Source organism: Orcinus orca, chromosome 8 (assembly GCF_937001465.1).
Source record: "Orcinus orca chromosome 8, mOrcOrc1.1, whole genome shotgun sequence".
NCBI classification, from domain to species: Eukaryota; Metazoa; Chordata; class Mammalia; order Artiodactyla; family Delphinidae; genus Orcinus; species Orcinus orca.
Genome location: NC_064566.1, coordinates 55,848,105 through 55,873,328, shown reverse-complemented (window position 1 = coordinate 55,873,328; position 25,224 = coordinate 55,848,105). Strand labels below are relative to the sequence as shown.

The following is a 25,224-nucleotide window of genomic DNA, read 5'->3' as shown; positions in this document are numbered from 1 at the left end:
CGAAGAAACAAAAACCAAAAAAAAAAAAGAAAAAGGCAAACTTGAGGTTCTTGAATGGAAAGGCAATGTGGGATGAAGTTGATGACCCCCGAATGGCACTCCCATCACTGGGATGAACTCAATTCCACCAATGCCTGGGCCCTAAGAACCTCCCTGACCAGGGATCTGTCTGCTTTGGAAAAAGCCCAAAGCAGGCCTGAATGCCCACCACCCAGAGTTGCTGGCTCAGACACTTAATTCCAAATCCTGCCTTCTCCTGACTTTGGATTTGAGTCTCTAGTCAACAACTGCTTTGGCATCTTCAGCTGCCCCTTCGCAAGGAAGGCTGAGCCATGCTGGGACACAGGCTGTCTGTCTGTCTCCTGTAGACCCCAAATCACCTCCCACCTGCCATCCCAGGCTCTTCCTTCTCCAGCCGCCATTCTCCTTTCTGGTTCTCTCTCTGCCTTGCTGAACTGCTGTCCGGTTACCCGAACGCTCCCAATACTCACCTCCCTTCTCCAGGCCTTGCCTTATACAATGGCCTTTGCGTTCAGCTCCATCGAAGCCTGACCAAATTTACACAGCTTTCACTGCCTGGCTTCAAGGTAACCATCTTCATGAAGACTTGTCAGTCTGTGGAATTGAAAGACTTCTGCCCTCCTCTAGGTGTTTTTCCTGTGTCAAGGTTATCCGTGTCCATGTCTCAGCTCCCCTTCAGGGTCCTGCGTGTGCAAGCTGAGGATCTGTGACACCAGAGCTGGGCACATAAAAGACACTCAGCAACAGAGGGCCAAGTAACTGATGACACACTTTCCACCCTCTTTCTTTTCCTGAAGTCTTGGCTTCCTGATTCCACTCTTCAGTGAGCCGGTTGCTCATGACAACATCCCACCTTTCCCTATACCTAGTATTTTATAATTAGTAACCCCCCAGGAATATTATAAAAACCAGTAAATCCAATGCCTATGGGGCTAGATCCTCAAGCCCAATATAAAGACTGGAAAATGAAGGCACAGGGAGCTTAAGTGACTTTCTTAGGCTCCCAGAGTAAATAAAGGCAGGATCAAGGGGAAGAAAACTCTTCGATCTTTGGTCAGGCCACCTCCATGCCCAATGCACTTTAGCACTGCGGCTCTGATCTCTTCAAAAAGGAGAAAGGAGGGAGAGTTTGCTTCTTCAGTGAATTTTCTCTTTGGAAGTCATTCATTAAAACCTTTCCTTTGGGGCTTCCCTGGTGGCTCAGTGGTTGAGAGTCTGCCTGCCGATGCAGGGGACATGGGTTTGTGCCCCGGTCTGGAAAGATCCCACATGCCGCGGAGCGGCTGGGCCCGTGAGCCATGGCTGCTGAGCCTGCGCGTCTGGAGCCTGTGCTCCGCAACAGGAGAGGCCACAGCAGTGAGAGGCCCGTGTACCGCAAAAAAAAAAAAAAAATCTTTCCTTTGGGGTTGGTTGTCCTCTGTGTCTCCTGTCGGTGTTGCGGCTGGATGTGGAGGAGTGTCCATCCACCAACAGCTGTTCCTGACTACGAAGCTGAAGGTCCTCGGGGTAGAGGGACGGTAGTAAGAGGAGTCTGGAAACCTAGGTTCTACTTCAGTGACATCTCTCTCAGATGCATCCCTAGGAGGGGACACTAGGTCCCAAGAGCACGTTCAGCTTTCATACCGTGAGACAGTTTCCACCATGCTTGTTGACTCTCCCCCCAGCAGCTCTCCGTGTCCTCACCCCGCCCCCCTGCAGCCTAACTCTAGGCTGCTTTCTTGGGATGTGTCACTCTGAGGTCCACTGACTATGGGGCTGTTTCTGCTTCTGTCCCACCCAGATGTCAACAGCTGGCTCCTCACCTTCGGATTCCAGCTTCACAATGTGATTCCCGGCTATCCCAAGCCAGACACGGATGCCACGGAACCATCCTACGAGCTCATCCACACACAGATGAAAACTCAGGAGTGGGACAACAGCAAGGTAATTCACACACATGACTGCCCACCCCTCAAGCCATCCAGACGTTACGGGAATGGGTCCCACCAGCTTTTCAGGAAAGCCTAGGCCAATGACAGAAACCAAATACTTAGTAACCCTGCCACTGGCAGGTCACTGTGGACCCAGCTGTAACGGCACGTAGGCCCTCACAAGCCAAATTAAGGAGTTTTGTACGTTACGCTGAGTTTGGAGTTCCACACAAAAAAATGAGCCTTTGTCCCAACCCAGTACAAAAGTACAAAGAGGGAAGGCGTGTTCGAAATACAAACGTGACATTTTCTGAGCACCTCAGCGCGCCTGGCCTGTTCTACATAAATTAACACACAAATATCCCTTGGTATCGTTGTTCTCACTTTACAGATTTCATGCCTGAGGCTTTCGAATGCCACACAGCAAGGATGAAGTAGAGCAGGATTCAAACCCAGATCTGTCTGTAGGTGCTCAAAAAAATGTTACTTTCCCCTGTCTTCCATTTATGACCCAATTTCAAAGACTCGTAGAATTTTATGGCTCTAAAGATCCTTAAAAACAGTTTCATTCCACCCTCTCACTTCAGACATCCATTTGCTCATTTCTTCCCACTGCCCCCCTCTTTCATAAGATCTGTGCTGGGAGCTGGCTCTTCCAGGCCCCAGGCCCCGGGAGCCCAGTGAAGGCAGGAAAGAATCAGGCAGAGACCAGGCCTTCCAGGGGATCCCTGACCAGGGGGACAAGAGACTGAGGAGGAAATCCGAGTTGCCAGATGGCATACTGCTGGCGATCAGAAACTTACACATCCGTATCTCTTACTCCAGTCGGATTCCATCAGGCCTCAGCCTAGCTGTTTTCTTCTCCTGACCTCTGGAGGATGTGATTCTGCACCTCTGTGCTCCGGTGGCACCTGTAGCTTCCTCTTGCTAGGCACTCACAGCGCTGTATTTTCATTCCTGTTTTCTTCCCTGTATCTCCACTAGACCCTAAGCCCCAAGAGGGCAAGTACTGGGTCTTATTTGGTACCCAGCATACCACCTCGCACACAGTAGGTGCATGGAAAACTTCTGTTGAATGAACAAATGGTTGAAGGAAGTAAACAACCCCGTGAGTTCGGCCTTTTTCCCCATTTTACAGATAAGACCAGAGTTGAGAGAAACTTGTCCAAGGTGAGCTGGAAAGGCGATGAGAACCCAAGTCTGTCTGGTCACGAAGCCCATCCTCTCGCTGCAGCCCTAGCCCCACCCCCTGCCCCTCTCCAATCCCTGCCATCCATCCCTCCAGGTACTGCCCAGCTGCCCACAGCGCTGACTGTTTTCCCAGGGCCGCTTCCAGCCACTCAGCTGCACCCCCTACCTCCAGACTCCCTTCTCCACCCCCTCCCAGAGCCACAGTCTCTGACGGTTTGCCAGCCTTGCCTGTCAATGAATTATTGATTTCTGCCCTTGGCAAGCATTGGAGATCTTTGTTGTTGAGCGCTCCAGCTTCCGTGAAACTCTAGGAAATAATTGTTCACAGACAGGGTTCTATTAATTATAAGGAGGACTGAATTTCAGTGAGAAACCGACGGGCCTTTTTCTAAAGCCATTTCTCTACGTTGCTGATAAGGCCCTGGGGCCCGCCCGAATGTGGCTTCCAACCTGTCCCCCAAAGCAGCCAAGAGCGGGGGCACTTGAGGAGCCCCCGGGAAGCACTGTGGGGACAGAGGCCCTCCTTGAAAATCATTTCTACACATGACAGAGAGCAACACAGCAGGCTGAGGGTTTATGTAAGTCACTACGTTTCATCCTACTAAGGCTTCTTGTCAAGAGTGCATTCCTCGCCATTCCTGCATCTAACGTCATCCCCTCATCCTCCAAGTCCCGACTCCAGCTTGAGCCTGTCCTTGAACCCCATCTCCTTCACCTTGCTTCTCCGCCTCCAGGCTGAGACACCCTGAGCCGTGATTGCCCCTCCCGACCCTAGCAGCCCTTGAACTGAGCCTCTAGGATCAGACAGACCAGGGTTTGAATGTTGGTTTGAATACTTACTAGTCTGTATGACTGTGGGCCAGTTACAACCTCTTTGAGCCTTCGTTTCCTTAGGTGTAAAACCAGAGCAATGACAGTCCCCACTGTATACAGTTATTGTGAAGATCCGGCGAGATAATGAATGTGGATTATTCAGCTCAAAGGCCACGACATGTTGGCTATAGCTGTTACTATTGCTCCCCTTAGACCACCACTCATCACATTTGATTGTAGTTATTTGTTGCCACATCTGTCTTTCCCCACTCAACGAGGAGTTCTTCAAGGGCAGGGATGATGTCTGATTCATTGTTGTATCTCCCGTGCCGAGAAAGGGACTGGGCACAGAGCAGATGCTCCCTGAACCGCTTCTGAATGGGAGGAAGGGTGACTAGATGGATGAAGGAGGGCTGGGTGTCCTAGTGGTCAGCAGTAGAGCTAGATGCTACAGGTTAATACATTTGTATAGGTTTGACTTTTAGTCATGTAAGCTGATTCTCCAGGCCGTTGGAAGTTTTTCCCCATTTATCTCACTCTCTCTCTCTCCCCCCACCATCAGTCTGTTCTCGGGGTACAGTGTGAAGTGCAGAAGCAGCTCAAGGCCTTCGTCACCCTGGAACGTTTCGATCAGCTCTACAGCTCCACAATCACCAGCTGCCAGCAGGCCCCAGAGACAAAGAAGTTTGCATCCAGTGGCTCAGTCTTTGGCAAAGGGGTCAAGTTCGCCTTGAAGGATGGCCGAGTAACCACAGACATCATCAGTGTGGCCAACGAGGACGGGCGGAGGGTTGCTGCCATCTTGAACAACGCCCACTACCTAGAGAACATGCACTTCACCATCGACGGAATGGATACCCACTACTTCGTGAAAGCAGGACCTTCGGAAGGCGACCTGGCCATCCTGGGCCTCAGCGGGGGGCGGCGAACCCTGGAGAACGGGGTCAACGTCACTGTGTCCCAGATCAACATGGTGCTCAGTGGCAGGACTAGACGGTACACAGACATCCAGCTCCAGTACGGGGCACTGTGCTTGAACACCCGCTATGGGACAACACCGGATGAGGAGAAGGCACGGGTGCTGGAGCTGGCCCGGCAGAGAGCCGTGCGCCAGGCCTGGGCCCGCGAGCAGCAGCGACTTCGGGAAGGGGAGGAAGGCCTGCGGGCCTGGACAGAGGGCGAGAAGCAGCAGGCGCTGAGCACGGGGCGGGTTCAAGGCTACGACGGCTTCTTCGTGATCTCGGTCGAGCAGTACCCGGAACTGTCAGACAGCGCCAGCAACATCCACTTCATGAGACAGAGTGAGATGGGCCGAAGGTGACAGAGAGGACCGTGGCCGGGACTTCTTGCCAAAGACAGCTACTCTTTTGTGGCCGCATACCTGACTGTGTTGTACTTAAAAAAAAAAAAGAATCCTTTTTTTAACAAGTGCAGAAAGCAAGCGAACAAAACAGATCCTGGTTGCAGTGTAATTCATGCAACATGCTTTTTTTTTTAAGAAAGGAAAAACACAAATTTGGCCTTCACACATTTTTTGCAAAGAACAGAAGGTATTTTTTTTCCATAGTGTGATCACAATGTAAACTTTCTTGTCTTTTGTTCCCTTTTCCTTGAGGAGTTTTCCTTGTTGTTTGGGGTACATTTCTCCTCACTGAGATGCATCTCCTGGGGTGTGTCCTTGTCTGTCCCCAGGCACCCAGTGTGATGTGAGACACAAGTGTCTGTGCTAACTTGTCCCATGTGCAACTTTCTCTTCCATGGGGGTCGGGCAGGAGGGAAGGGTGCGGCGGAGAGTAATGGGCCGGTAGCAAATTTCCAAGGGGGCCTGGAAGGAGGGTCCGCAGGACCTGAGGATCTTTGGCTAAGCTTCCGCAGACAAGTGGTAGCTTTTTTACTCACTGTGTTCCATGCCTCCAGAGGACCATGGATGCTTCCATCTTCTCTGGGGGATTTCATGATCTCACAGCACCTTTTTCAAGCTGCCCCAAACTCCTGTCCAAGCTTTATATTTTGATGGGAAATGAAACCCCCAACCCCTTTTGCAAATCTTGTGTAGCTGTCAGTGCCACCTCCATGCTGGGATGGAGAAAGTGTCTCCCAGGTCCTTTCCCCAGTCTGGTGACAGCATCCTGGGGCTTAGAGCCCAAGCCTCCCCAAGAGGCGGAGGCATCCAGGGCATCTGTGGTTGGTTGGTCCTCCCATGATGTTCCTTATTCATCTCTTTCGCTCTCCCAAAGTCAGACGTGAGAAGCAGCACCGCACAGCAAGCCCTCAGTGTGGGCACCACGTCCAGAAGGGAAGGTCACCCACGGCAAAAGAACGGCAGTGGTGGCAAGGGTACCAGCCTGCCTTCCTAGGTGAAGCCCTCTCCCCATGACTTTGGGTATCTTCCCTCCACTGCTCAGCTGCCACCACTGAGAAATAGGAGTGTGGAGAGAGGTGCTTGGTGGCCTTTGATCGTGGAAAGAGGCTTAAGAAAAAGGTCAGCCAGAGAGAGGAAAGCATGAGTCGAGCATCCTTCTAACGAGCTCCTGAAGGCTCCTCTGCCTCTCGTGTATTGGGCTAATTGCAGAGCTGGGAGGCAGCTGGATAGACTTCCAGGAAATTCCTTCTGTGAAGTTCTTCTAAAACAGCTTTGCCTCTAGAGGAGCCCAACTGGGGTTTTAAAGCAAGATTAAGGAGAAAGGAGGAGAGAGAGAATTTGGTGTGGCCTGGCAGCGTCAAACTACCCCACCAGGATTGGGGGCGGTTCCTGAGGCTGGTGCCTGTGGATCCAGAAGCCCGGGCTACAGTTGTCCCTGTGAAGACCTACGCCTGTGGTCATTGGGCAGAAGTTTAAGTCCTTTCGGGAGTGAGTACATCCCACACCGGGAGGGCACGCCCAGGGAGAGGCAGCAGCCAGTGGGCCGGGGGAAGCGCTGAGAGTAGGGGAGTGCTAGGAGCTCCTTTCTCCTGTTCTATCTGCCTAATTACCACTGTCATTACCTCTCACAGGAGGCTCTGGGAGAGCAGGAGGGGAAGCCAAATGCTTCCTTTTAAGCTGGGCTTCGTAGAAAATGGGACTTTCATGGGTTACATTTTGCATTGAGTGTGGAAAATGAACTCTGAGTCTGAGCTCCTTCCCGAGGAAACCTCGTTGGACTGACAAGCTCATGGCACCTTTATAGCCTTACTCACAGAGTCTTCAGAATATTCCATGAGTTAATGAAACCGAAAAGGTCTCTTGCTGCATGAGAATCGGAGCAGCACGGAGGCCGGGGTCTGCCTGGCAGAGGGAGGCACCCAGAGCTTCTCGGGAGAGGAGGTTTTGCCTTATGTCATCCCACTGGGGATGAGAGGATGTGTTTCGCTAAGTGCTCTTCCTGTTTCCAAAAAAAGTGACACTGCGGCTACAGTGTCTTGGACTATTTGCCCACTCCTCCCAGAGCTCCGCTGAGTCAGATGCAGTGCTCCCGGGCCCACTGTGCAAGGCGGGAGCTGGTGGCGGGTCCCATCCGGCAGGATCGTTCTTGGATGGGATGGAAAATCGTTTGGCCTGAAGAACACAAGTGTTTTTTTGTTTTTAAACCAAAATAGACTTATGCCTCGCAAATGTACTCTTGATACAAGGAGCCCTTGAGCAATGGGACCCTGCCCGTTGACCTAGACGATCAGTTCCATGCTGGCTTCCTGACATCAGTCAAGACCTGCTGGGGACGTCTACTTGGAGGTCAGAGACAGCATGAGGGCCGAATGAACCATCTCCCCACACCTCCCCAGCCCTCTGACTCTCCACCCCTCACCCCCACCACAGTAATAGTGTGGACTCTTAAAGATCAAAATCACAGACAATAACTGAGCATTCCTTTCCTTTAAACGAATGATGTTATATCTTTTCTGGGCTACATACCACCAAGGAGGCATAGCTTCTGTATGGGGAGAAGATGAAGCGTCCCCAGCCTTTAGAGAGGACCTCGGGTGTGGGGCCGGCAGCATCAAGCACCTCAGTTTCACACTGGTGCTGTTGCTATTGGAGGTGGTGCTTCTGGCCTCGGCCCTTCTGAGTCGGTTTCCATTTGGGCTGGCAGGTGACTCACTGCCTGCACTCTCCGTCTGTCCTCCTGCTGAGACCAGCAGTGCCAATCGCACCACAAAGAGTGAGTCTGAAGGCATAAGCCGGAGTTCCCTGTGCCTGCTTAGTGGCCTCCAGGCAGCAAATCCCATCCTTGACGGCACCTGCCCTTTTGGCATTAACCAACCAGAACGTGTGCATTAGAATTACCAGCCCTCCCTCACTGGCTCGGGTTCATTATTCTGCAGGATGTCAGCTTCTGACCCTAGAAAAAGGTTTATTTTGGAAGAGCTCCTGCCTTCTCCCTTATCCTCCACGGCTGCCATCAGCTCCTCATCCACAGCCCCTCTGTCATCACCTTAACTAGGACTTCAGTCATTCCCCAACTTTGCTTTTTATAGGATGAGATTTCCTTTTTATCCACCCTCCAAGCAGACGTCACTGGAGGGCAGAGCTATGACAACGGGAGGAAGGGAAAGGAACTCCACGGTCAATTACCCCTGATGCTTGTCTCTCAGAACTGTCGGCTGAGAATTCACCCAAGGAACAGACTAGTGCCTGATTTCTACCTAGGGATGGAGGATTTGAAACAATTGCTAAGAAACTGACCAGAGGTTGCAAATGGCCAGAGGGCGTGATTTTAAAGAATGAGGTGGGGCTGGGAGCAGAAGGTGATGTAGGCAAGGAAGGGGAATAAAACTGGGCAGTGTTTTTATAGGCACGTAACAAGGAATCAGATTTGTTTTAAAACAAGAAAAAGAGAATAAAGGACCTTTTAGCTGTGACTTTTAAGTACCGCCTTATAGGTGACAGGGGTTTCCAAGATGCAAAGATGAGATTTCCATGTGAAATCTTAGAATAGTTTCACATCTGCAGCCTGGTATTTGCAGTTGCCACGAGGTGAGGACCATGAGGCTGAGCTCGGTGCCCAGGAGGAAGGAGTCTGCCGGGCCTCAGCGGGGTCTCGGGTTTGGGGGTTTGTTCCCCTGGTGCTTAAAGTCGAATCTATCCTCCATTCCTCACAGCAGCCACTAAGCCCCGGCCGTGGCTTCTGGTCCTGAGCTGGGGCCTGCCTCCTGAGGGGTCTTGGAAAGCACCCAGTCTCTTTTTTCCCTTGGGATCCTCATTGGGATTAAAAGCCCTCTATTGAAGGTTCAGAATTCCCAGGTAGTTTATACACTTGTCTGTATTTTACTGGACAGGAGGGCATTAATGAAAGAACTCTGTAATTCAAGGCCCTTTCATTTTACCTTCAAATAACAGCAAACTCCTTTTAAAGACTCATTGCTCAGGTGATAGAAACTTTCTCCTCTCCAACCTTTCCATTCTCAGAAACCAGCCTTGTGTACATGACCGCCCCAGACAGCAGGCCGATGTTGGGTTTCTTACCCTCTCTGGAATGCCAAAGGCATGATACTGGGCGACCTCCTGGTCCCAAAGAAAATGTGTTTGATTCTGAGGGCAAACTGCCAACGGAGAACCAACTTTCAGGCAGGCTCAGCTATCCTGGCAGGAGCTGAGTCACAGATGTTTGCTGGTGCCTGGTAGCCCTAGATTCACCCAACACCAGAATCCCACTTTTCTAAACCTGCCTGTTGTTCTTGAAGACTTCTGAACCCACGGCTTCAGCAAAAGGACTCTCCCAAGCTGCCTCTGGACGACCAACACTGGAGACTCTGGCCTTACCATGTGGAAATAGTTTTCCTGAAGTCTGGAACTAATTTTGAGAAGTTTTTTTCTCAACACTTTTGTGTTTCTAACACTGTATTCTTGACTGTGTAAATACCAACAAGGCTGTAAATAAATGCAGATGTAGATACCTTCTAGAAAAGAAAAAAAAGGCATAAAAACAAAACTAGAAGTGATCCCGTGTAGCCTTCGTTGACAAATAAAAGAATATTTTGTGTTTAAAGCTGTCTGGTGGCCTCTGTTTGGAGTAGCGATTGCTTGAGCCGGTCCTCTGAGTTTGCGCTACTAGAAGCTCCTGTTCTCAGGAGGACCTCCAAAGCTCTGGTGCTTGGCCCCAAAGTCCCTCTTAAGCCCTCCAGGTGACAGCTGTCATGGAGAGGCATTTCCAAAGGACACAAAGACCCTGGGGCTTAACCTCACGAATGTCAAAGCACCTCTGACATCAGCTATGCCACACTGCTCCCCTGGGCCACATTGCAGCTGCTCTCCTTACTGGCCTCAGGGACAGACTCCAAGGGGTGGGACAGCTCGACACTGCCCTAAGGAAAGAGCCTGTGCTCTGCCACTGGGCACAGAATTGTCCACTATGTCACACGTCACTGCATTCCACATGGGGTGTCACTGGTTGCGCTTTCAAAAATAACGCATATTCATCATACAAATTATTATAACCACATAATACAACTTGGGAAAAAAAGAAGAAAATTCCTTTAGCATTGTTTTTTTGTTTTTGTTTTTTGCTCTGTGTTTTCTTAACCTAAGGTAATTGAAAAAAATCTAAGGCAGTCACAGCATACAGGTAATTTTTCAGCCTGCTTTTCTCACATAATCTCACATTTAACCTCATGTCTAGAAGCCAGGGATGACAGCTGGTCACTTAGGAAAGTACATTTGCTAAGCCCACCTCCCTCGTGTGAACGGCAAACCTTATGAAAATGCAAATAATTGAGGACAGGAATGAGAACAGAAGGTTCATTGCTTCCCATTAGCCTCAGGTCTGGCCCCATCACCAGGCCCTGTGGGAAGGAGCTTCAAGCTTCGGCTCTATTCCTTCCACCCGCGCAACTATGGGCTGTCCAGGCACCGCTACCCAAGCTGTTATACTTTTGTAGTGCCAGGGACGGAGGCACCTGCAGTGGTTAAAAAAAAAAAAAAAAATTTTGGGGGGTGCAAAACTTGGCTCTAGCACTTGACTGTGTGATCTTAGACAATTTAACTTCTAAGCCTCAATCTTCTATCTATAACGAGGGTACGATGGTACATACCATACCTTCCTGGTTACTGCTCAGATCACCTTAAAGGAGCAGGCGTATAATGTCGCCTGCTGCTCTCTGAACAACAGGACTTGGCCCAGTGTAACTTTCCCCCCTCACACCTCCCTCCCCAGCCCTCCACCCACCTCCCTTCCAAAGTCTGGTACTCTTCCCACTACACCAGTGGTTCTCAAACTTTGGCCTGTACCAGACTCACCTGGAGTGTTTATCAAACCACAGATTGCTGGCCCCGCCCCCGGAATTTCTGAAATCAGTGGGTCTGAGATGGGGCCCCATAATGTGCATTTCTAACATATTCCCAGGTGATGCTGATGCCTCTTCACGCTTTGAGAACCATTGCCAACGACACTGTCTTTTACACAACGGAGCGAATAAGCTACTCAGCATGGCCCCTCAGATGCCCTTGGTCAAGAATACCTACCATTTCCAGCCAGCAGAGCCAGTGTATCGGTCATCCTCTGCTGCGCCCTCTCCCACTTCTGCACTACAGTCAGCCGCGTGGGAACGTCCCCCACCCCAAGATACCTTTCACACCTTGTGGGCCTTTGCACTCAGCGCTTCTTCAAGCCCGGTGGAAGTGTTCTCCGAAGCCCTCTGGCAGCCCTTTCCCTCTCCACAGGGACTCACCGCACACTACCACGAGCCAGGCACTTTCAAGACTGAACTGGCTTGGGCGTGAGCATCTCGAGCCCAACCTGATCTGTGTCTATCTAATCCTCTGCGCGTCCCCAGGGCCCAAAGCAGGTACCCAGCTGTGGGTCACCCTAAGCTCAGCTTGGTCTTTGCTGCAGGGGTCCACTCTCTCTGGTGTATTTGAGAAAAAGGGGGATGGTTGCCTATCCCCTTCTCAATGGAGGCCGCCTCGCCTCCCGAACCGGGTGCTGCGCCCCCTCCCGGGCTCTCCTGGAACGACTGCGTGCTGCAGGCGCGCGCGGGCCTCGCGAGAGGAAGGGGCGGGAGCGAGGCAGGTCTCCTCCCCTACGTTCCGCGCTCGCCACGTTCTGTAACCCCGCCCTCGAGGTTGCACGGGAGAGTCTTCAGAATGCGTTGGAGGCTGTGGAGAAAACTGCCAGGCGCCAGGAAGGAGACTTTACGGTGAGTATTATTAGGCCTTTTTTCCCGTATCCAGCGGAGAAGGGTGTAACCTCTTACAGGGCGTTCCTCGTGGTCGCACCCACCCTGCCCTTGTTCCCAGTTCTCATGCCGGCGTTTCTGTGGGCGTCTCTCCCTTCAGCCCCACGCTGGAAATCTCGTTCCATGCCTTGGAAAGCTCCACTGCTACTGGAGTGCCCAGCCCTGCCTGCATCAGGCCATCCAGCGTTAATCTCTCAAGTCTGACTCCATCAGTCTGGAATGGCTCCATGGTAGGCTCTAGCCACCATTCCCTGGTCAGGCCTCTTTCAGGGTCGCAGCGCAGTAGGAGTTGCAGTTACATTTTTGTATCCTTTCAGAATCCAAAGCGTATTTGTGGAGACACACACACACCTTGCAGGTGAAACCGCACAACTCACATTGGGACTTGAACCCACCAGCGAGGACTCGAACTAAGACTGGGGCTTGAACCCACTGTCTTTTAATTGAGTTCACACCTGGTCTCAGGATTTAATGAAGCTCAGGTTCTTTATATCTCCTCTCCGAAAGAATTTAGTGAGAGACAAAGTGATAGGTAAGAAGTGGATTTATTTAGAGAGATACACATTCCATAGACAGAATGCAGTGTGTCTCAAAACGTGAGAGCTTCCCCAGGGCATGCGTCTTGGAAAGTGAGAGCGGCCATGGGAGAAACACACTTCGCAGACAAGAGTGTGGGCCATCTCAGAAGGTGAGAGGCCTCAAAATATGGGGTGGTTAGTTTTTATGGGTTGGATAATTTCATAGGCTAATGAGTGGGCAGATTATTCCAACTATCAATATTTTGGAGAAGGGACGGAGATTTCCGGGGATTGGGCCACCACCCACTTTCTGGCCTTTTATGGTCAGCCTTGGAACTGTGATGGAGCCTGTGGGTGGGTCGTTTACAATATGCTAATATATTACAATGAGCATATTATGAGGCTCAAGGTCTACTGGGAGTCGAATCTTCCGCCATCTTGGACCTAGTTGGTTCTAACCAGTTTTTGTCATATCCTCAACGACCGTGCCATTCTTTTAAAGGTTGTGCCCTGCCTCCTTCCCTCCTGTTTCACAAACACTAACATTAGTTCTTAGGGGCAATAGAGTCTTAAACCCATGGGGAAGAATGGAAGCATTTTCCTCCTGCCCTGTAATCTGCAAGCCCACTTCTGCCTTTAAGAAGTCAGCACCCTGGGGCTTCCCTGGTGGTCCAGTGGCTACGACACTGCGCTCCCAATTCAGGGGGCCCGGGTTCCATCCCTCGTCGGGGAACTAGATCCCGCATGCCGCAGTGAAGATCACATGGCAACAAAAGTCCTGCATGCCGGGGCTTCCCTGGTGGCGCAGTGGTTGAGAGTCCGCCTGCCGATGGAGGGGACGCGGGTTCGTGCCCCGGTCCAGGAAGATCCCATATGCCGCGGAGCGGCGGGGCCCGTGAGCCGTGGCCGCTGAGCCTGCGCGTCTGGAGCCTGTGCTCCACAGCAGGAGAGGCCACAACAGTGAGAGGCCCGCGTACCGCAAAAAAAAAAAAAAAAAAAAAAAAAGTCCTGCGTGCCATAACTAAGACTGTGTGCAGCCAAATAAATAAATATTAAAAAAAAAAAAAAGAAGTCAGCACCTGACATTGTATGCAGAGTATTTGGGCCCTGGCTTTGTCATCCCTTCCCTACCTTCAAAATATAACCACTCTACACTCCTAGGACTGAGTTCTTAAGGTAAAAATCTCTTCCCCAGTCTGTGAAATGGGAACAGAGGAAATGGAATCATTCTTTCAGATACAGATATTTATTATAAGCTGCGTGGTTGGATGGATGGAAAGATGATGATTAAATAAATGGACGCCATGGCAGGCTCTTGAGGAGTCCTAGAGAAGAAACTGCAGTCAATCAGCGAACATTTAATGAGCATTTCATGTACATGTTGACTGAAAAGCACAACATAAAAATTGAGTTATGGTTTTTTTTTTTTTTAATTTTATTTTTGGCTGCATTGGGTCTTCGTTGCTGCACGTGGGCTTTTTCTAGTTGCAGTGAGTGGGGACTACTCTTCGTTGCGGTGCGCAGGCTTCTCATTGCGGTGGCTTCTCTCGCTGCAGAGCACGGGCTCCAGATGCGTGGGCCTCAGCAATTGTGGCTCGCGGGCTCCAGAGCACAGGCTCATCAGCTGTGGAGCACGGGGCTTAGCTGCTCCGCGGCAAGTGGGATCCTCCCGGACCAGGGCTCAAACCCACGTCCCCAGCATTGGCAGGCGGATTCCTAACCACTGCGCCACCAGGGAAGTCCCGAGAGTTATGTTTTATTCAGCGGACAAAACTGAGGACTTAAGCCTGGGACACAGCGTCTCAGATACTCTGACGGACTGCTCCAAAGAGGCAAGTGGGGAACCAGCCTACATAGGAGTTTTTGCAAAAAAGACCAGGTAGTCGGAACATCACAAGATTACTGTTAATTAAAGAAAACTAGATGTAGCAAGTTAAGGAATTTAGCGCTTTTCTATGTGTGGGAAGATGCAAGAGTCTGGGCTCACTGAAATCATTCCTTTGATATGCACCTCAGCTCTCTGGGGCCAGTATCCTGTGCTTTCTCATCCTGAGTCTCCTCAGGGTGCATCGTTGGGGGGTGGCTACAGTAGCTAATGGCTTGATGGCAGGCATCCTGTTTCTAAGTTCCCTCAGGGCTTACTTTCCGGGCGGCTGTAATGTGACGGCTTGATGACTGCAACATCCTTTGTTTACTGATATGGCAGGCAGTATTTTTCATTCACATATATAAGCGGCCTTAGAGGACCTAAAGATGTAAGACAGGACCCTTTGCTTATAAACATTACCACCCAATCAGGGAGTCTAGAAATCTTCAGAAAACAGACTGTGACACCAAGGGGCACCTGCTGTGTGTCACTACTCCAGAAACCTCAGCATGCAAGCTTGCTAGAACTCAGAAGTCTGGTGAAGGAGAGCGGAAATCTTCCAGGTTTTGCCCTGGGAGAGGTGCCAGGGGCCCAGTCTCTGGAATCAAGAGGTACCATAAGCTCAAGCTCAGTCTTGGGGACAGGGAGTTGCCAGTTGGTTAGCAGAAGCACGGCAAGGCAGCCAGGGGCTCCAGGCACTACAGTGTGTGGCGATATAAAATTGGATGTCGTAGGGCTACTGGGAGCAGGACCCCATCAGTGTCCCAGGGTCAGGTCCAGGCCTCCAGGGAGGTGTCTGGGCAGGTAGGCCAGGCAGATGCCCTGGCATCCACACTTCACTGACATAGGTCTGGTTGTAGGAAGAACCAAGCCCTGGGCGACTCAAGCTCACCTTCTGCCTTAGCCATGATTCCGTGACAGCAAGACTAGCCCCAGCTCCCACCTTCTGCCTCGACTGAGGCCCCTAATGTGCCCCTTGCCTGATCAGCCTGTGATTTTGTCTACAAACTCAAGAGATTTCAGCTGGCTGGAGGGGCGGGAGGTGGTAGGCCAAGTCTCAAGGGCTAAGAAGGTGCTTCCAACAAATACCACTTTCCACAGCGGCAAAGAAGGGGAGCTCAGGGTGGGCTGGGTGGGAAGAGGAAGGAATCATAGAACTTCCTGGAAGAGGTGGATTTGGTGAGAAGGGATTAGATGAGAGCAGAAGACATTCCTGATGGGAGGAAGGTGTGCTCGTCTCGTGGTCCTGGGGGAGCCTGCGCCCCTAAGAGCTGTTCCTCAAACCTAGTCCAGGCAGGCAGAACCCCCACATTCCCAGGGATCTTATCCAGCATGTCTCAACTCTTCACACAGCAAAACACATGATGGTTGATGTTTACATTCAAGGCTGAATCCCAGGGATTTATGTAGATTTGGTATAATAAAGGTGTCGGTTATGTGCAAACGCCAGCAAGCAGGAATGCCCCCTCTTTCTCCACACTCATAAGGCATATCAGAATGGAAGTGAGGGATACTGATCGTAGTATGACAGGGATAATTTTGAATGCTCTAGAATTTATAACAAAAGGAATTATTATTCCTTTAACTGTTATTTATAATGACTGACTTCTGACTTGCATCGCTGTGGGTAGTAACACAAACACCAGGAGCAATCGCTACCTTCTTTTTGCTTCTCTTTCTGTCTTGAGTGGGAGAGTTCTGCATAAGGAGATGCTGCACAAGGATTTGTCTGAAATTAAGTTATTATGTAGTGGTCCCAGAGAAAACAGACACGTGAAGATGAGGGACAAGGAAGGGAAGAGGGCCATCACGGGGGTGAGCTCAAGCAAAGCCCCAGGAGAGGAACTTTGTCTCAGTCCAGTGGGGGAGTTGTGGAAACAATCTAAGTCACACCTGAGAGTTGTCCCCAGCTGGGCAGAGGCTGGAGTGTTTACATCTCTGCACCTGTCAGTCATCGGTTAAGGGCTGCCCCTGGGGATGTCATTTCCCGGGCACTTCCGGCTTTCTGTGCACTCAGCAAAGGGAGCCCCAGCAGCCTGAGGACAGCCCACCTACGAAGAGTTGCAGGTGTTGGCTGTTAGGAATGAAAGCACACAGCTTTCATTCATTTCCATCAGAGGAGGTTGGTGGAGCCTCACAGCACCTGCTGTGCTCTCATTTCCTGCCTCACTGGACACCTAGTAAATGCTAGTCAACTGTTGGCTAGTGAGGGATACATCCAAGGGAACAGGACACAATAAGTGCAAGCGTTAAGCTAACAGAGAGCAGGACCCCACATGTTTTGCTTACCACCGTATCCCTGGCACCTGGCACAAGAAGCATTCATACACATTTATTGGGAAAACGATGAATGACTCTCCCCCACAGTGATCCTGTGACCTAAGAGCTTCTCCATTGTGTCCTTAGTTTTCGCTTCCATTGCTCACCTGATTCGGTTGATGCTGTCAGAGGCCGTGGAGCATTCAGGAGGAGCTCCCTGGGGCCTCACCACATGGTGACCCTCCTCACTGAGCAAGTACCCCCCAGCTGGAAGGCCCACCATCTGCCCCTGTTTTGTCCTGATCAGATGCTTCTGAGGACAAGCAGTACAGGTTAGTGGCGAGGGTTCAGGGAGATGCAGTAGGTGTGGGCTCTAGACCTAGTGCTTTCTACGTTAGATCTCGTTAGAACCTACAGCAACAGTCATGGCAGGTGTTATAACATCCCATTGTGCAGGTGAGGTATATGAGGACTGGAGATGTTCATGATTTGTGATGTTGAGAAATGGACTCAGCATCTGAATCTAGGTTTGCTTAACTCCAGATTCTAGGCTGTTTCTCTTACGTCTTAAAGCTGGGGAGCAAGGGAATTTCTGAGGTGGAGGGCTTCATGTGGAGTCCGCTGATGGCCAGCCACCCCTCGAGCAGCCAGCAGGCCCCCTGATGACTCTTCAGCGGACACACACCTCCCACCCACGACTTGGCACAGTTCCAGACTCAGGGCTGCCTTCGGCAGGGTGTGCAAACTGAGCAGCCACACGGGGCCCTGGACTCAGAAGGGCCCGCTCTTGGTTTAAGGCTCTGCTGTCACCATCTTGAAATCCTTTATAGTTTTTAAGCCAGGAGTACTGTATTTCCATTGTGCACTGGGCTGTGCAAGTTATATAGCCAGTCCTCCCCACACTGCTTGCCTGGTGTGGACACACACTTTCAGCATTCTAGGGCCTTCTCAGAGCCCTCAGGCAGAGGGTGGTCCTTGGAACCCAAAGCGGTGCTGTGGCTGAGAAATCCCTTATATATCTTTGGGGTGTGTGGAGGACGGAAGAGAAGCAGCCTGACCTTTTCCCAGGCCCGCCAACACCAAGCCAGGGAATCCCCACTCAGTGGGAAACATCCAGTAAAGCGGCAAAGACCTGGGAAAGAAGCAGGTGCAGGGACAGTGGGCACAAAGCAGCCCCGAGCCAGCTCCATCCACGGATCAGGGGAGGTGGCACCTTGACTGAGTCTTAGGGAAAGGAATAAAGAAGGGAATGGCAGGCAGATGGCCTGGTGAGGCAGAGGCACTGAGGCATCCTGCGGGGAGCTGGGCATGGCTCCTGGACAAGGCAGGGGAGGGGCCTCAGGAACCCAGACTGGACTGGTGGGTGGGGCCAGACTATTCCTCTTCCCCCTCAGATTCTGTCCTCCTGCACCTGTACATTCTCCTGGGACAGTCTCCATTTGCACCCCAGATCTTACCAGACAGCTGGAATTTATTGAGATGAGAGGCTTGATTTTCTCCAGACAGAGGTTTATCTGCTCTTCCATGCTACTGTACAGGGCAGGTGATGAGCTTCCACACTGATGGTATCTTCACGTTGACAATGCCACCTAGTGGTCGCCTGTCACACTTTCCCATCTCTCCCGACTGACATGCAGAAAAACCTGGTGCGACCCTATAGGACCATGATAATGCCCCTCCTGCCCCTGCTCTTCGTGTGGTTCAGATGACCTTCCTACAGGAATCCTTTTAACCTACACAGCATTCCCAAAGCTGAGCAGTGACCTTTTGAAGATGCTCCCAAAAGCACCCCACTCACACCCCCGCCCCGCACCCAGAAAGGGGACAGAGATGGGAGATCAGCTCTGGAGGTCCCTTCCTCCCCTGCCTCAGTGCCTTCTGAGGCTTGGGCCACTGGGAGGAGGATCCCTTAGTCCTGAATGAATGTGCTGTCCGCAGCACCTTGGGAATGATTGCAGACGCCTCTGCTGAGCATGGGGTTGGAAGAAGGTGGGCAAAACAGCATTCATGACTCATGGGGTTGGACACTTACCTTAGGCCTCTTCAAACAATCAATAATGACAACATCAATAATAAGAAGAAGGAGGAGAGGAGGAGCTGGAGGGGAAAGTGCTATTTCTTGAGAGCTATCACCCAGGCCAGACAGCCATACCAGCCCCTTAGGTGTCTTCCTTGAATGCATTTTTGCAAGTGCATTAAATCTGTCTCAGAGCAAGGCAGTGTTCAGATGGGAATTAATATGCACTGGGTGCCTACTATGTGCCAGGGACTTTTCTAAGCACTTTAAATGCATTTGCTCATTAAGTCCTCACCATAGCACAACCAGCAAGATACTATTGCTATCCCCATTTTGCAGGTGGAGAAACTGAGGCCCTTGTCCAAGGGCATGCAACTAGTAAGTGGAGAAATTGAGATTTGCACTTAAGCAATCCAGTTCAGGGGCATGAACTATTAATCACAACCCAGGCTACCTCCTCGGCTGAAAGACGAAAAGAAAATGCATACCCCCTGTACTGGAGTTTGCTGGGAAAGAAGGATATGTGATTGAATCTCCACAGTGTGTTTACTTATTTTCTCATTTGACAGCCTTTTCGTAAAGGACGTCTTAACACCAGGTGTGGGTAGCAGCATAGGTTTAAATTAGCCCCAGTCTGATGGGGAAGAGAAGCTAAACTAGGTTGGACCTGTGCACAGGTGATTCAGGATGGGGCAGGAGGCACTGGGTCAAGAAGCAGGGTCCAGGCACAGCTAGCCAGGTAGTCTAACTGGGTCTAAGGAGTACCTCTCTGTCCAGCAAATACTGAATCCTCAGCAAACTGCTACTAGAGCCCTAATTATATCTCAGAAACTCCACTGATTCTCTCCCTTCAGCTTTAGGCCTCCTGCCTAGGGAGAGAAGGGGAACACAGGTGATGAGGCAGCACCCAGCTTCAGAGTGAAACAAGACTAGCTCCCTCATGGGGCCAGGGTTCCAGATAGATGGGCCTGAGCTGCCATCTACTGACTAACTGGATGTACTGCACAGGCTATTGCCAGGGTCCAGCCTTTCTGCCCAGGTGCAGAGGGAAAGGGGCCTAAGGTGGCCGAATCCTTTGGTCCTTAAGCAGCCTTGAGAAGAAAGGGCTGTCATCTCCTGTGTCTTGTAAATGAAGAGGAGGCTGAGACTCCGAGAGGTGACAAGAGGTAGTAATAACTCATTTACCGTTTGCCAGACTCTACTAAGCACTTTACATTCATTATCCCCTTGAACCTTCTCAAGAATCCCATGAGATTTATCCCCCTTTTACTTGTTGTATCTCTGAAGTCCCTTTATTCTGTAATAGTTTCGCCTTCTTAATGCCATTTATTCGCTGGAGACACCAGGTCACTTGTGCTACAGAAGGTCTCACAACCTGAAGTTGGGTGATAGTTCTTCAGAGCGTCATTTCACTCTTGACTCCAGTCTCTATAAGCTGGCCTCGAGCTCTAAGGGCTTACTTAAATTCAGGTTCAATTGTTTCAAGCAAGACTAATTCATGTGTACTTTCTACTACATCTCATCAGGAGGCACATAATGTTTGATTGTCCTACTTCTCGTGATGTTAAGATTTGACTGATGTTAAAGCAATGCAAAAAAATGCTGACTTTCTGAGTCTGTCATTCCTTTACTGAGTTGGAACTGGTCTTTATTTATTTTTTATTTTGGAACTGGTCTTTAAAGAAGACCTTTCAGGTTCTGGCTCCAGGTAAGATGGAGCAGCCACAGAACCTGAACAGAATGCACAGAGCTACATGAGGACTCTGAAAAGTAAACAGTGGCAGCTGGAGTGGGAAGGAAAACTAGAATTCGGGGTGCCGCTGAATTGGTAGTTCACCTTTTTTATTCCCCCTGGTATCTGCCAGCCTAACTCAAGGCAGCTGAAAACCCAGAAGTAGGCATCAGTACAACTGGAACTCCAGGAGAAACCCTCTATTTCAGGCTTGAGGCGTGAGAAAGGGGTGTCCTGAGAGTGGCAGCAGAGGCCCACGGACACCTAAAACTCTAAGGGAGGGGAAATATCCCCTTTGATCAGAGGAGTAATGGTCTCAAGTGTGTGGGTGAACCTCCTGCTCCTTTTTTTCTCTCTCCATCATCCCAGCAGATGGCCCCAACGCAGGAGCAGTAGTTGTGGGAAGTACATGTCAGAAGGGGGGGCGTAAATAAAGCCCCAGATATATGGCTGGAAAACCAAGAAGGGAGCCTCAGGGAAACGAAGTACCAGGGAGACTGTGGAGGAAACAGGGAGGAGCTCAGGACAGTAGTGAGCCCATAAGTTGTTTGTGACTTCCTGGCCTCACTCCTAGCTGTGCATACAGAGATCAGGCCCTAAGCAGCGTACCGTAACCTTTGAGAACTGAACTGAGAAATAGGCCATGGCTCAGGTCCCAGACTGGCCATTGGGTGGCACACATGCAAAACAGACCTGAACAGACATCAAAACCACAAGCCACAGAGGGTTGGTCAGAGCTTGTGGCCTGAATCCAACCTAGTCAAATGCCTGCTTCTGAATTTTTTAAATTGTCCATAGAATTTAAATAAGACTGAGAGACTCCTAATAGGCAAAATATCCAGGATGCTTGGCATATGAAGAGCCAGGAAAATCTCAAGTCAGCCAATGCTGAAAACTATCTAACAAAGACTTTAAAGCAGCTATTATGAAAGTGCTCCAAAAGTATGGGTGAACACTCCTAAAGCAAATGGAAAGGTAGAATGTCTCAGAAAATAAATAAAAGATTCATAGAAAAGCCAAATTGAAATTTTACAACTAAAAAATTACATTAACCAAAAGTTAAAGAACTCACTGGATGGCTCAGTATGGCAGAATGGACAGAAGAAGAATCAGTGAACTTGAAGATGGATTGATTAAAAGTATCCAATTGGAACAACATGGAAAAAAAAAGATTTACCAAAAAATGGAGCCCCAAGGATCTGTGAGACCACATGAAAAGGTCTAATTTTGTGTCATTGGAGTCAGAGAAAGAGGAAACAGTGCAGTGCAGAAAACATGCTCGAAGAAATGAGAGGTGAAAACTTCCCACATATGGAGAAAACATAAACTTACATATTCAAGAGGCTTTGAAAACCACAAACAATATAAAGTGTCTACCTGCCAAGCTTTGGCATTCGGGGGACTACTCATGAATCTGTGGGGACCATGGCTGACAAGGCAGTGTCAACACTGAGGTCATTCTGCATAGGAAAGGTAGGAACACGAGCCAGTGGAACTCTCATTGTAAAGCCAGGTTCCCAATATTTTTGTTGATGATAGCCACCAAATTATGCAGTTGTTAAGTCCAAGTCGATCCGTTTCATAAGGCAGTTCTTCGATAGTTAAGTAATTGTCTGGACATTTCTGAAATTATCTGGGTAATATTTTTGTGGTTCACAACTTCATTCTATCAGTGAAGGATTTTAGTAAATGGGAGTTCATTATATTGTTAAAAAATAAATGAACTAATAATTAAGAGAGAGCCTGGGAAACACCAATCATACTAGTATATTATAAACCAAGAAGTATGATTAATCCAGTTTGGTACACCTGAGGTACAAGTGGAAACAATAAAATAATTATAGTAATTTTCAGAAGGGTAGAAGAAAATAAAGGAAGAGGAAGGGAAGGAGGAGCAGGTAGAGGAAAAGGGAGGAAGAAGAAGGTTTCTTTTCAACTATTTAGTAACTCTGAAATACACTCCATACAGGAAAGGCATTCTTGATTCCTTCTGCCCTTTTTTAAACTCAATTTTAAAATAAATTAATTGGTGCCCTAGTTCATATATGTGTGTGTGTGTATGGTTTAAAATAAGATTTTAAGTATCATCATGAACTAATGAATTTTTAGGATGTGATGCATTTCTTTCAATCAGTTGCATTTTGATATGCAAATTGTCCCATCTTAGGCCAATTTGGCTCCTATATCCTTTTGACATGACCCCAATAGTCTTATATATAGCTTCTTTGCTTTCTGACAGAATAGGATATCCCAAGATCACTTTGTACACTTTATACCCCAGGATTAGAATCAATCACTTCTCAAACGATTTCTGGTTCATTTTATTAAGAAGTGGTATTTAGGTAGCCACCATGTCGTTTCTTTACAGGCTTGTTGGTCCGTGACAGCATATGACCCACGAGAGGCCCTAATATGCCGATGAGGATGTGACAGTGAGTTTGGAGTGGCATTCAACTCTGGAGGTAATAAAAGCACCCAACAGAAATTCTTTGAGAAGCTGAAAGAAGCCAAAGCACTTAAAAACATATTAAGTGGGTATCACTTCTATCTTGGAATGTTCTCAAATATAGCATGAGAGAACCATGGTGGCAATGTGGATATAAGACCAAAAAGAGATGGCAGGGCTTCCCTGGTGGCGCAGTGGTTGAGAGTCCACCTGCCGATGCAGGGGACGCGGGTTCGTGCCCCGGTCCGGGAGGATCCCACATGCCGCGGAGCGGCTGGGCCCGTGAGCCATGGCCGCTGAGCCTGTGCGTCCGGAGCCTGTGCTCCGCAACGGGAGAGGCCAAAACAGTGAGAGGCCCGCGTACCGCAAAAAAATTTAAAAAAATTAAAAAGAGATGGCAGCAACAGACCAGGGTGCACCTCTGCAGTCTGTTTTCTAGTCTCCACAGCCACCTCCTGCCTCCGCGGGTCCCACCCAAGGATTCTCAAAGCTGTTAGGAATGAGATTTTTTTCCAGCGTCTTTCCTCATGGTGCCTCCCCATGTACCTTCTTGAGGGCTGTGGTAAACTATTTCTCTGTAGTAAAAACACCCATGATACTCCTTTCTCTACTGCCTCTCTCACATATAAGATGGCAGTATTAAAATTGCTTGTGTATTTTATTTATTAGTCATCCATTTTATACACATCAGTGTATACGTGTCAATCCCAATCTCCCAAAAAATTGCTTATATTGAATGTACTGTCATATTTCCAAAATTATTTTCATGGTAAAATAAAAATATACTCTTTGAATATGCAAAAAGAAAAATTGTATTTAGATACCAGAGTCAGGAAGGTGTGGGTCCTCATTGCTACAGGGTTTTCATGGCTTCTAGGCCTTTTCATTGAACAGAGTTAGAAAAATTGTATTTTTTAAATGTGGAGGAAAATCATAAATTCTTACTATATTTCTAATTGAAATACAAAATTACATGGTTTTTGCTTCTTTGATTTTTAAAATTTTTTAGATTTTTAATAAGCTTTTTTTTTTTTGTGGAACGCGGGCCTCTCACTGTTGTGGCCTCTCCCGCTGCGGAGCACAGGCTCTGGATGCGCAGGCCCAGCGGCCATGGCTCACGGGCCCAGCCGCTCCGCAGCATGTGGAATCTTCCCGGACCGCGGCACGAACCCATGTCCCTTGCATCGGCAGGTGGATTCTCGACCACTGCACCACCAGGGAAGCCCTAATAAAAGTTTTAAAGGTTACTTTCCATTTACATTTATTATAAAATATTGGCTATATTCCCTGTGTTGTACAATACATCCTTAAACCCAATAGTTCATACCTCCCACTCCCTCACTCCTATATAGCTTAACTTCTTTGATTTTACACGTTTTTATCTTTCCTCTTAAGTTGAAAATCCTGATTTCAAAACAGATTAATATAATTGCTCATTTGATTCATCTCACAGCAAACCTATAATAGTTTCAACGTGACAATAACAATAAGACTACTGAATATAGTTTAGGATTTCTTTGCAGTATTTTTTAAGTCTTACTGAAGTATAGTAGATTTACAATGTTGTGTTTAATTTCTGCTGTACAGCAAAGTGACTCAGTTATACATATATATTCTTTTTCATTATGGTTTATCATAATGAAATTAGTTGAATATTGTTCCCTGTGCCATATATATATATATGTATATATATATATATATATATAAAATCACATCTTTTTTTTTGCCATTTTATTTTGTTAATTTATTTTTTTTTAATACATATATCCCCATATCTCCTCCCTCTTGTGTCTCCCTCCCACCCTCCCTATCCCACCCCTCTAGGTGGTCACAAAGCACCGAGCTGATCTCCCTGTGCTGTGCGGCCACTTTCCACTAGCTATCTATTTTACATTGGGTAGTATCACATCTTGTTTATCCATTCACCCGTCAATGGACATTTAGGTTGTTTCCATGTCTTGGCTATTGTAAATAGTGCTGCTATGAACATAGGGGTGCATGGATCTTTTCAAATTACAGTTTTGTCTGGGTATATGCCCAGGAGTGGGATTGCTGGATCATATGGCAACTCTATTTTCAGTTTTATGAGGAATCTCCATACTGTTTTCTATAGTGGCTGCACCATTTTACATTCCCACCAACAGTGTAGGAGGGTTTCCTTTTCTCCACACCCTCTCCAGCATTTATTATTTGTAGATTTTTTTTTTTTTTTTTTTTTTTTTTTTTGCTGTACGCAGGCCTCTCACTGTTGTAGCCTCTCCCATTGCGGAGCACAGGCTCCGGATGCGCAGGCTTAGCAGCC

At 48.9% G+C, this 25,224-nt stretch overlaps 2 protein-coding genes across 2 annotated transcripts in view; one reads left to right on the top strand and one right to left on the bottom strand.

Annotated features, from left to right (window-relative positions):
* TENM4 (teneurin transmembrane protein 4) overlaps nt 1-9,898 on the top strand; it is a 757,305-nt gene extending 747,407 nt beyond the window's left edge. Inside the window, exons 33-34 of the mRNA XM_049713625.1 lie at nt 1,802-1,944; nt 4,498-9,898. Coding sequence (XP_049569582.1) covers nt 1,802-1,944; nt 4,498-5,256 — 902 coding nt within the window. The 3' untranslated portion in view covers nt 5,257-9,898. The remainder of the gene's footprint in view (nt 1-1,801; nt 1,945-4,497) is intronic.
* USP35 (ubiquitin specific peptidase 35) overlaps nt 1-25,224 on the bottom strand; it is an 873,752-nt gene that overhangs the window by 407,679 nt on the left and 440,849 nt on the right. The window lies entirely within an intron of this gene.